The 12936-nt window shown below is 33.4% G+C and overlaps 1 protein-coding gene across 4 annotated transcripts in view; it reads right to left on the bottom strand.

The window, feature by feature from the left end:
• The window catches only part of RALGAPB (Ral GTPase activating protein non-catalytic subunit beta), a 112041-nt gene that overhangs the window by 43435 nt on the left and 55670 nt on the right, over window positions 1–12936 (bottom strand). For all 4 annotated transcript variants that reach the window (XM_051979319.1, XM_051979321.1, XM_051979322.1 and 1 more), the window contains 4 exons: window positions 11281–11463; window positions 9705–9856; window positions 8017–8204; window positions 193–299 (listed from right to left, as the gene is read on the bottom strand). In XM_051979319.1, coding sequence (XP_051835279.1) covers window positions 193–299; window positions 8017–8204; window positions 9705–9856; window positions 11281–11463 — 630 coding nt within the window. The remainder of the gene's footprint in view (window positions 1–192; window positions 300–8016; window positions 8205–9704; window positions 9857–11280; window positions 11464–12936) is intronic.

Here is a 12936-nt window from a genome sequence, read left to right as displayed (position 1 = left end):
CACATATATAACCTGTTATCAAATACAAAAAGGTAATAAAGTAATTTCACATAAGGTATAAAAATTTTTCTGTTTACTAATAAGAGTATATTCCATAAAACTTTCAAAACAAACAAGCCAAACATAATAGGGTTCTAAACTTTTTTTTTTTAAATTTAGTGATCTCCTCTTCCTCTGAATTTTGATAGATACCTTCTGATTTGCTTTTGCCCCTCTTGGTAAAAGGGAAAGCTGCTGTGCCCAAGCAAGTCTTCCAGACATACCACGGACCAAAACAGTGACAGATGGGAAAAAATCATCTGTAAAGAGAAATTTAGAAAAGACAATTTAGAACTCAGACACAATATTAATTTTTTAAATTAAAATATCTTTGTAAGCAATAAAAATAAACCAAGTAATAAGTGATACCTTATCTTCCTGAAATTTATGATTCTGATAATCAGTTATGCCAAAGTAAGTATTTGCTAACCACTAACATCATCCAATTTTCATATCACTTTAAGGAAAAATATTAATTCATCTCTGATCCATAGTTAAGTTGTATTATTTCTATTAAATGCAGAGTGAACTCTTCTCTTGTTGTCTGGCTATCCTGAGTCTTGTGACCCTAGTATACTTTGGATTTGTCTTACCACCATCTATCCCCCATAAAAATCTCTTCTTAGTAAAAAAACAGTTATTTTTTTTTAAGGAGAAATTTTATATCTTTATTTTTAAATTTTTTTATTATACCTTTTTATTTACAAGATATATGCATGGGTAATTTTTCAGCATTGACAATTGCAAGACCCTTTGTTCCAACTTTTTTCCCTCCTTCCCCATACCCCTTCCTTCCCCCAGATGGCAGGTTGACCAACACATGTTAAATATGTCGAAATATAACTTAAATACAATATATGTATACATGTCCACACAATTATTTTGCTACACAAAAAGAATCAGACTTTGAAATAGTGTACAATTAGCCTGTGAAGGAACTCAAAAGTTCAAGCGGGCAAAAATAGAGGGATTGGAAATTCTATGTAGGGGTTCATAGTCATCTCCCAGAGTTCTTTCGTTAGGTATAGCTGGTTCAGTTCATTACTGCTCTATTGGAACTGATTTGGTTCATCTCATTGTTGAAGAGGGCCACGCCAATCAGAATTGATCATCATATAGTATTGTTATTGAAAAATAGTTTTACACGATGATCTCCTGGTCCTGCTCATTTCACTAAGCATCAGTTCATGTAGATCTCTCCAGGCCTTTCTGAAATCATCCTGCTGGTCATTTCTTACCAAACAATAATATTCCATAATATTCATATACCACAATTTATTCAGCCATTCTCCAATTGATGGGCATCCACTCAGTTTCCAGCCACTACAAAGAGGGCTGCCACAAACATTTTGGCACATACAGGTCCCTTTCCCTCCTTTAAAATCTCTTTGGGATTTAAGCCCAGTAATAACACTCCTGCATCAAAGGGTATGCACAGTTTGATAACTTTTTGAGCATAGTTCCAAATTGCTCTCCAGGATGGCTGAATGTATTCACAATTCCACCAACAATGTATCAGTGTCCCAGTTTCCCACATCCCCTCCAACATTCCGCATTATCTTTCCCTGTCATTCTAGCCAATCTGACAAGTGTGTAGTGGTTATCTCAGAGCTGTCTTAATTTGCATTTCTCTGATTAATACTGACTTGGAGCATCTTTTCATATGGCTAGAAATTATTTCAATTTCTTCATCTGAGAATTGTCTGTACATATCCTTTGACCATTTTTCAATTGGAGAATGGCTTGATTTCTTCTAAATTAGAGTCAATTCTCTATATATTTTGGAAATGAGGCCTTTATCAGAACCTTTGACTATAAAAATGTTTTCCCAGTTTATTGTTTCCCTTCTAATCTTGTCTGCATTAGTTTTGTTTGTACAAAAACTTTTCAATTTGATACAATCAAAATTTTCTATTTTGTGATCAATAATGATCTCTAGGTCTTCTTTGGTCATAAATTCCTTCCTCTTCCACAGGTCTGAGAGGTAAACTATCCTATGTTCTTCTAATTTATTTATAATTTCATTCTTTATGCCTAGGTCATGAGCCCATTTTGACCTTATCTTGGTGTACAGTGTTAAGTATGGATCAATGCCTAGTTTCTGCCATACTAATTTCCAATTTTCCCAGCAATTTTTGTCAAACAGTTCTTATCCCAAAAGCTGGGGTCTTTAGGTTTGTCAAACACTGGATTATTAAAGTTTTTGACTGTTTTGTCCTTTGAACATAACCTATTCCATTGATCCACTAGTCTATTTCTTAGCTAATACCAGATGGTTTTAGTAACTGCTGCTTTATAATATAATTTTAGATCTGGTACAGCTAGGCCACCTTCATTTGATTTTTTTTTTTTTCATTAATTCCCTTGAAATTCTTGACCTTTTGTTTTTCCATATGAACTTCGTTATTTTTTCTAGGTCATTAAAATAGCTTTGGGGGAGTTTGATTGGTATAGCACTAAATAAATAGATTAGTTTAGGTAATATTGTCATCTTTATTATATTTGCTCGCCCAATCCAAGAGCATTTAATATTTTTCCAATTGGTTAGATCTGACTTTATTTGTGTGGAAAGTGTTTTGTAGTTTTGCTCATATAGTTTCTGATTTTCCTCTGGCAGATAGATTCCTAAATATCTTATACTATCAGTAGTTACTTTAAATGAAATTTCTCTTTGTAACTCTAACTGTTGGACTCTGTTAGTGATCTATAAGAATGCTGATGACTTACGTGGGTTTATTTTGTATCCTGCAACTTTGCTAAAGGTGTGGATTATTTCTTATAACTTTTTAGTAGAATCTCTGGGGTTCTTTAAGTATACCATCATATCATCAGCAAAAAGTGATAATTTGGTTTCCTCATTACTTATTCTAATTCCTTTAATCTCTTTCTCAATTCTTATCACCAAAGCTAGCATTTCTAATACAATATTAAATAGTAACGGTGATAGTGGGCAACCTTGTTTCATTCCTGATCTTATTGGGAATGGTTGCAGTTTGTACCTGTTACATATGATGCTTACTGCTGGTTTTAAATAGATGCTACTGATTATTTTAAGGAAAAGTCCATTTATTCCTATACTCTCAAGAGTTTTTAATAGGAATGGATGTTGGATTTTATCAAATGCTTTTTCTGCATCTATTGAGATGATCATATGGTTTTTGTTAATTTGATTATTAATATGGCCAATTATACTGATAGTTTTCCTAATATTGAACCAGCCCTGCATTCCTGGTATAAATCCTACTTGATCGTGCTGTATTATCCTGGGGATGATTTTCTGTAATCTTTTTGCTAATATCTTATTTAAGATTTTGGCATCAATATTCATTAGGGAGATTGGTCTATAATTTTCTTTCTCTGTTTTCAACCTACCTGGTTTAGGTATCAGTACCATGTCTGTGTCATAAAAGGAATTTGGTCATATTCCTTCATTCCCTATTTTTTCAAATAGTTTAAATAGCATTGGGGCTAATTGTTCTTTAAATATTTGGTAGAATTCACATGTAAATCCACCTGGTGCTGGGGATTTTTTCTTAGGGAGTTGATTAATAGCTTGTTCTATTTCTTTTTCTGAAATGAGACTATTTAAGCAATTTACTTCTTCCTTTGTTAATCTGAGAAGCCTTTATTTTTGGAGGTAGTCATCCATTTCATTAAGGTTATCAAATTTATTGGCATAAAGTTGGGCAAAGTAACTTATTATTATTGCCCTAATTTCCTCTTCATTGGTGTAAAGTTCTCCCTTTTCATTTTTAAGACTAACAATTTGATTTTCCTCTTTCCTTTTTCTAACCAGATTTACTAAAGGTTTATCTATTTTATTGTTTTTTTCATAGTTTTTATTTTTATTATTTTTATTTATTAATTCAATAGTCTTTTTTCTTTTTTTTCTTTGAATATTATTAATTTCTCCTTTTAATTTTAGAATTTCAAGTTTAGTATTTGATTGAGGTTTTTTAATTTGGTCTTTTTCTAGCTTTTTAAGTTGCAAGTCTAATTCATTGATCTTCTCTTTCTCTATTTTATTCAAGTAAGCCTCTAAAGATATAACATTTCCCCTTATTACCACTTTGGCTGCATCCCACAAATTTTGGTATGATGTCTCATCATTGTCATTATCTTGAGTGAAATTACTGTCTATAATTTGCTATTTCACCCAATAATTCTTTAAGATGAGATTATTTAGTTTCCAATTACTTTTTGGTCTATTTACTCCTAATGTTTTGTTGAATGTAGTTTTTATTGCATCGTGATCTGAAAAGAAAGCATTTACTATTTCTGCCTTTTTGCATTTAATTTTGAGGTCTTTATGTCCTAATATATGGTCAATTTTTATATAGGTTCCATGAACTGCTGAGAAGAAAGTATACTCTTTTCTGTCACCATTCAGTTTTCTCCAAAGATCTATCACACCTAATTTTTCTAATATTCTATTTATCTCTTTGATTTCTTTCTTCTTTGTTTTGTGATTTGATTTATCTAATTCTGAGAGTGCAAAGTTGAGATCTCCCACTAATATAGTTTTGCTGTCTATTTCTTCTTGCAACTTTTAACTTCTCCTTTAGGAAGTTAGGTGCTATACCACTTGGTATATATGTTTAGTATTGATGTTGCTTCATTGTCTATGCTATCCTTTAGCAAGATAGTTTCCTTCTTATCTCTTTTAATCAGATCAATTTTTGCTTTTGCTTGATCTGAGATAAGGATGGCTACCCCTGCTTTTTTGACTTCATCTGAAGCATAATAGATTCTCCTCCAGCCTTTTACCTTTACTCTGTATGTATCCCCCTGCTTTAAATGTGTTTCCTGTAAACAACATATTGTAGGGTTCTGACTTTTGATCCAGTCTGCTATCTGCCTCTGCTTCATGGGAGAGTTTATTCCATTCACATTTATAGTTAAAATTACTAATTCTGTATTTCCTGTAATCATATATCCACAACTTATGCTTTTCTTTTTCTTGCCCCTCCTTATCCCCTTTTCCCAGTAAAAAATGTATGGGCCCCACTTGCATCATGCAGCTCTCCCTCTTTAGGATCCCTCCCTTCTACCTTTGAATCCCTTCCCCTTTCTTGTACCCTTTCCTTATTACTCTTTTCCTTTTCCCATTTCCTCTCCCACTTTTTAATGGGGTGAGAGAAGATTCTCTGTAAAACAAATTTATCAGTTATTCTCATTGAGCCAATTCTGATGAGAGTAAGATTCACACAATGTTCCTCCCCTTCTCTAAGTTCCCTCAGATATGATAGGTTTCCTTTGCCTCTTCGTGGGATGTAATTTCCCTCTTTTTATCATCCCTTTTCCTTTTTCTGATACTATTCCCTTTCCATTTCTACTTCCCTTTTTAAAAAATGTTTTATCAGTAAAATCAAATTATACATGTGGTCTTTATGTATATCCATAACAGAAATACAGTTCTCAAGAGTTCCTTTTACTTTTTTCTGCTTCTTTTGAGTCCTATGGTCAGAGATCAAATTTTTTGTTTAGATCTGGTTTTTTTCCTTAGAAACAAATGGAATTCACCCGTTTCATTAAATGTCCATCTTCTTCCATGGAAGAAAATGCTTAGCTTAGCTGGGTAGTTTATTCTTGGCTGCATTCCAAATTCTTTTGCCTTTTGGAATATCAGATTCCAGGCCCTTTGATCCTTTAATGTTGAGGTAGCCAGATTTTGAGTGATCCTTACTGTGGCACCTTGGTATTTGAATTGTTTTTTTCCTGGATGTTTATAATATTTTTTCCCTTAGTCTGACAATTCTGAAATTTGGCCACAATATTCTTTGGAGTTTTTATTTTACGGTCTTTTTCAGAAGGTTTTCGATGAATTCTTTCAATGCCTATTTTACCTTCTGATTCTATTACATTTGGGCAGTTCTCTTTGATGATTTCCTGTAAAATAGCTATCTAGGGCTCTTTTGTTCATCATAATTTTCAGGAAGTCCAATAATCCTCAGATTATCTCTCCTAGATCTATTTTCCAGGTCTGTAGTTTTTCTAAGTAGATATTTAACATTTTTTCCTAATGTTTTCATTTTTTTTTTGGTTTTGCTTGACTGATTCTTGATGTCTCAATAAATCATTCATTTCTATTAGTTCAGATCTGATTTTTAATGTTATTTTCTTCATTAGATTTTTTTTTTTTTACTTCTTTTTGTATATGTCCAATTGAGTTTTTTAATGAATTGTTTTGCTCTATGGAATTTTTTTCCATTTTACTAATTTTTTTTTTTAGTGAGTCATTTTCTTTTTCAATTTCACAAATCCTACTTTCCTGGGAGTTCTTTATCTTTTCCAATTCATATTTCAGGAAGTTGTTACTCTCTTACATAGCTTCTCTTTCCTTTCCCCATTTTTCTTCTAGCTCTCTTTTAAGATTTTTAATAGTCTCTTCTAGGAAAGATTTGTGTGATGGGAACCAGGTTACATCCCCCTTTGCGGTTTTATCTGGAGACTTTTTTCTATTAGTCTCCTCAGGGTTGAAAATCTGCTCTTTTTCTGTATAGAAGCTATCGATTGTCCTTTTGATTTTTTTTCCTTTTTTTTTTTTTAAAGCCTGTAGGGTCTGCATGGAGTATAGCTGTCCTGCTGACAGGCTGCAAAGAGCAAGATGCAGGAGTGCTCTGGGAAAAAGTTCCCTATAGGAAGTGACTCCGACGTAGGTAGCACAGGCTGAGCTGCAGAAGAGCCCAGTGAAGAACCCAGCTGTGCGGATTAGCAGAATGCAGCTGCATAGCTGTGCTGAGTCACTTCCAGTTTTGAGTGGGTATAGCCAGATCTTGTTAGGTTCTGGTGTTTTTTAGAGTATCCTCTACCTTTGGCTTTAATTTCTCTGTTGGTCTACTACTTTGTAAACAAGGCAGAACAGTCAGTCTGTGGCGGAGTAGTCTCTATAACTTTTCCAACCACAGAGGCCACCCCTGACCCTGGTCTACTCCAGACCTTAGCCCTTGGTTCTATCCCTACTTGCGCTGATCTGCTCTGGCCACTCAGGACAAACCTTTTCTGATGATCTTCTAGATTATCTTTGGCTGGTAAGTTGTTGTACTTCTAATCTTTGTGAATTTTACCAGTCAAGCACTATTTTTTAGGCTGAATTTAATAATTGGTTGTGAGGGTATGAGAGGAGCTTAGAAAGTCACGTGTACCTCCTCTGCCATCTTGGCCAAAGGCTATGTTTTTAATAAATGAACTGATACCAAAGCATGGTTGATTAATTTAATTCATAACATCTGATAACAGCTTAATATGCTCTCCTACTCTGCAGATCCATCACCATTTATACTGTGCTTGATAGCATCACTGATTTTATCTTTCCTCACTGATCTTCTAATATCCCAATAGGCTCTTGTCATTAATGAATAGAATAAAGATACAGATTGTTAAGATGAGGATCTAGACTGATGTTCAGATAATGTTACTAAATAATAAATTTGTAAGGGAACTAGCTCAAACTGAATAAAATGAAGGAGTTGCATGGTGGCTAGTTTATGAAATTTTAATTTACTTAAGGATCAAGTTCTGATTCCTCAGAGAAAAATCCTGGGAAATTAGTTTTAAAGGAAGAAAAGGAAATGATCTGGCAGATCTATAGAAGACTTTCACATGCTTTATTTCCTCTCAACATTCTTCAGTACATGATTTCTAGAGTGGTTGCCAGCAGGTCCTACAAAGACTCAAAGGGATCCAAAGTGAATATTTTGCTTGCTAGTGAAATGATATCTCTATTTTCTATCTCTCTGTCATACCATGACTTCTGTGTTTTCTCCTGTACTATAATACCCCAACTATTCTATCTGGCAAGCTGCTAAGTAGTATCTGTCAAAAGCTTGCCTAATGTCCACATTTTTCTGACCATCACCTTTGAAGTGTACTAGGACTCTTCGATCTATGCTCACATTTCTCAAATAATCCTTCCCAAAACAGAATATCTTAAAAATCCCCAGTAAGTCTTATATATTTAGAAAAAAAGCCACTTACTCTGTTCATTCCCTAGGGGTTGCTCCAGCATTGCAAGGATGACACTATTATCCAGGACAAAGTATCGGAAACTATGTCTGTTTACTGTAGGCAACCTAGAGCACTTAATCAAAGTAGTTTCATTTACCAGGCTACAAGAAGAGGCAGGACCACTGGGTGAAGGGAATGCACCAAGTAATTGCATGATGCTGCAGAATAGAGGAGAGAATTTAGTTACAATTTCCAAAAGGATGCACTTTTAGCATACTTTAGTCATCAACGTCACTTTCTTCATGTAGTCATTCTTCGACCCTACTTTAATTAGCTTCTTAACACTGTTTATCCTGAACTTCTGCAGTACATAGTAGCACTTTTCATGACTTCCATACTGCATTTTGAAATGTAAATATTTGTATGTACATATATAAATGCATGTATGTTAGGCTGTAAATAACTTTAGGGAAGGGACCATGTTTTACTTTCAATTTCTTATAGCACCTAGCACAGTTACCTGTACATATTATGGTTTCAATGACTATCTGTTAAAATAGAATTGTTTATGCTACATAATTTGGCATTTGATCATACTTTGTTTTATATTATTCTATGTTTATTTTGTATAAGCATTATTTCTCTAGAAATTAAATTCCTGGGAAACAGAAACTAAATCACTTTTCTCAGTGCATAGTGCTAGTAGCACTGAGATATGAAAAAAAAATCCAACTTGATAATTGATTTAAACTTGCAAAGTCAAATTTAAGAAAAGCATAAAGTACTAGGAAGAACACTGTATTAGAGAAACATCAAGAGAACTGAGTTTTGTCTCCATTGTACACTAATTTAGCAAATTATCAAACTTCTCTTGGTCCCAGTGTAGAGGACTGGAATGTTGGAGAAGTATACTTGAAACATGGTATTAACTCAGTGGAATTGATGAGATGATGGTTCTCTAGTTCACATATATACTTAGTACTTAGTATGGTGATATAATGGTTCTCTAGTTCACACAATCAGTATGCTGTAATGATGTAATTGTAATAAGGTATATAAGGGCTAAGAAAGACTGGAAGATAGACATTCTATCTTTGACCAGCCACATGGCCCCTGCCTTCTGCTCTCCTCCACTAAGACCAAGGACTTGGGATGATTCTGAGGTCCTCCAGAAAGCTAGTCCAAACATTACACTTCAATTTTCTCATCTATAAAATAAAAGCAATTGGTCTAAGTGATATCTAATGTCCCTTCCACATCTAAAAATCCTTGATTCTAATAAACTTTTCTTTAGTATCAGATTTGCAACAATTTATTCAGTTACATCTATTCAGCTTGAAGACTTGTTTTTGCTGAGCTTTCACTAAATAGCTCCTTTTGTCTACTATAAAAGTCAACTTTAAGGAGCTTGATCTTATGTTAAATAGCAAAAAAATGGAAAAGTAATATAGCTGTCAGGCTTTGAAATTTTAATTTCTTAATTCAATGGCACATGGTATATATATCTTATAAAGTAGAAATAAACTATAAATCTTTCTTATTTTCAAATACAAATACATTTTCAAATACAAAGCATGAAACAATTAGCTATATCCCTACAATGTTTCACAACCAGTCAAAGGATGGGAAAATTTACAACAAACTATTAGAAAACAGAAAACAAACAAACAAACAAAAACAACTATTGGGTCATAATCCCTAACTAACAGCTTCCATACCATGTAAGGGTAGCTTCAGCTGCATCCTTTACCCTCATAGATGCAGGGTTTGGCTCCTTATCTCCTTTGTACTTGACTTCTTGTTCACTACTCCTGGACTTGCTTCCTGAGATACCCAATTCCACAATCTCTAATACCTCTTTTAAACAATCCTAAAGAGGAAGAAAAGGCATTAAATTAATTCTTCATGAGAAACTAAATGTGAATCTTCATTTTTCTTAGATGATCAGAGAATGGATGATTATTGAACAGAAACTAAATTCAATTATGATGTTTTGTAATTATGTAGAGTTTAAGGTGAGAATACAAAATGAATAAAGCCAAAAACTACTTTCAATATATTTGTATAAACTTTCTTTTAAAATATTGTGACTCAACAAAGTATTTTCAACTTTTTTATTGCTATTGTTGTTTGCTTGCTTGTATTTTTCTCTCATTTTTCCCCCTTTTGATCTAATTTCTCTTGTGCAGCACGATAAATGAAGATATATGTTTAGAAAAATGCCACATGTTTAACCTATACTGGATTACTAGCTATCTTGGGGAGGGGATGGGGGAAAGAGAGGGAAAAAATTTGGAACACAAAGTTTGCAAGGGTGAATGTTGAAAATTATCCATACATATATTTTGCAAATAAAAAGCTTTAATTAAAAAAAACACACAATTATTATTAAAAAATAAAATACTATGATTGTCATACATATCTGTTCTAAAATTTCTTAACTATGAAATTGTGAGGGACATACCAAAAATTCTGCTGATAATGGGATAGTAAAAATAATGATAAAGTATTGAAAGAGAAACTTAAATATACATATATATGTATAAATAAAAATATATATGTAAATATAAGCCATATATGCATATATAAATATAAGCCACTTCTTATTACATCTTTGCTTTGGAAAATGCATGGAATATGGAAATATTTTCAATCATGTCACTTTCTATTTGTAAAATGCTTTAAAAACTTTAAACAAAGAATTCTAGAAGTTCTATTATTATGTCTTTCCCCTTTTAAACCATATGTTAATAACAAGGTAGTTGCTTTCAACAGGACATCAGATTAGTTTTTTCCTCTAAAAAGACAGAGAGAGACAGAGAGAGACAGAGAGAGAAAAAGAGAGAGAAAGAGAGAGAATACCCCATCACCATACCAAAATGTACAGGTGCTAGGTTATAATGCCTCTCTATTCATCTGTCACTGATTTCACAACCTAGATTTTAATTCACCTACTGAGTTAAGTGATTTGTCATTGATAGAGACTAGTGGCTAATATAACATGAGATTTCTACTCTTTATGAAAATAAATTTTAGAGCTTTTCAAAAAAACAGTGCAAAATTAGGATCTCTCATATATCCATATATTAACACAAATTCATTAATTAATACATTTCTTGGTCCAAACTAATTACAGGCTATATTGTACCTAGCAAGATGTACCAATCAGGATTAGAGTTACATTGACAGCCAATAAATACTTAAGTACAACAATTTTTGAAATAGAGAAAGTCATGTTTCAATTAAGGAATTTCTTGTTTAACATGTCCCCAAACTTAGTTCTTCTTCTCTCACCTTTTCATCAAGCATGTCAGGATGTTCTGTCAGCCAGACACAAAGACACTGAAAAGCTGCAACAATCATGGAGTGAAGATCTCTGGAGTGAAGTGGAGCTGGCCGACTACACTGGTACACAATGTAACTACACACAGAACTAATGGCTCTCTTTTGGTCTGCTGAGTCCACTGTCACCTTCACCTAAGAATATTTAGGTTAGGAAGGTAACAATTAGTTGATATCTGTTTCTTTGGCAAGTAATTTGGTTTCAGTGTCATTTAAATATGTAAGGCACTATAGAATACTTTGGTTTTGTACATACATAAGATGAAGAAAAGTCTAAGATATTACTAAAATATACATATGCTAGAAGTGGTAGTAATACACACTTCACCAATGTGAGGTTATAAAACCTCTTTCAGAACAATTTTTCATGTCATCGATGGCCTTGAATATGTAAATGAATAGAAGTAGCCACAAATTCAATCTGCCATGTCTTTATTTTAAGACACTCCTTTGCGGATTCTTGAAGCTAGGCACGATTTAAAAACCCTCAGTATCGATGTATCCATATATCAAGTCTATTACTTAAAGCAGAGATGTCAAACTAGAGATAGCAATTAACCAAATTAAAATATGCAGTGATTAGGAAAAGTTGAACAAAATAAAAAAACACAGCACAGATAATGTTAATGTAACATTTTCTGAATCAATATGCAGGTGTATTGATCTGTTTCTATTTGAGTTTGACACCATTGTTATAGAGAACAAAATTCCTCAGCTTGCAAATTCAAAGGTCTATGAAATCTGGCTTGAGCAAACATTTCCAGATTTGTCTCATTTCTCCTCCAATTCTGCTTACTGAATTGTTTCTTTTGTTTCAAGGCCCAGCTCAGGTACTATATATAGTTCCTCTATGATGCTTTCCCTGACTGCCTTAGCTAGTAGTGAGCCCTCCCCCTCCTTATAACTCTCATTCTACTATGTCCTTTCCTATGCAAATCAAATCATAACTTGTAATGAAAGTCTGATGTTGTTGTGGTGGGAAAGTGAACTCTCTACTCTATATTCTTAAATGCTACACTGGCAGAGTAAACTGGCAAGACCAGAATTTATAAAGGTTTAGAGAGAGGGAATATTGTCAAAGCTAATGTTTGCTGTCCTAGGGACCACCTAGCCAACTTTGGAGAGGTATCTCAACAAATAAGCTGAAAGTTGATGAATTTCTTGGTCACAGAAATAATTTACCATCTCTGGGGCAGTTAGGTGGCACAAAGATTAGATCACCAGGACTAGAGACAGGAAGACCAGAGTTCAAATCTGACTACAGACATTTAATAGTTGTGTGATCCTGTGCAAGTCACTTAATTGTTTGTCTCAGTTCCTCATCTATAAAATAAGCTGGAGAAGGGAATGACAAATCACTCCAATATCTTTCCCAAGAAAACCCCAAATATGGTCATGAAAAGTCAGACAAAACTGAAATGAAACAATAACAATAACAAATACCACTGGAAATATGAAATGTCCACACTGATAAAATTACATATTCTTAAAAATTTTCAACAACTGTTTTTTTGGTATGTTTCATATTTCCTACTAGATTTAAATTAATTCCTAAAAACAAAGATCATGTCATTTTTCAACATACTATTTTCAGATTTGATCATAGTA

The sequence above is a fragment of the Antechinus flavipes genome, chromosome 2, assembly GCF_016432865.1.
Source record: "Antechinus flavipes isolate AdamAnt ecotype Samford, QLD, Australia chromosome 2, AdamAnt_v2, whole genome shotgun sequence".
Lineage (NCBI taxonomy): Eukaryota > Metazoa > Chordata > Mammalia > Dasyuromorphia > Dasyuridae > Antechinus > Antechinus flavipes.
The sequence above is the reverse complement of the archived record's forward strand: the minus strand, read 5'-3'. Positions and strand labels throughout refer to the sequence as shown.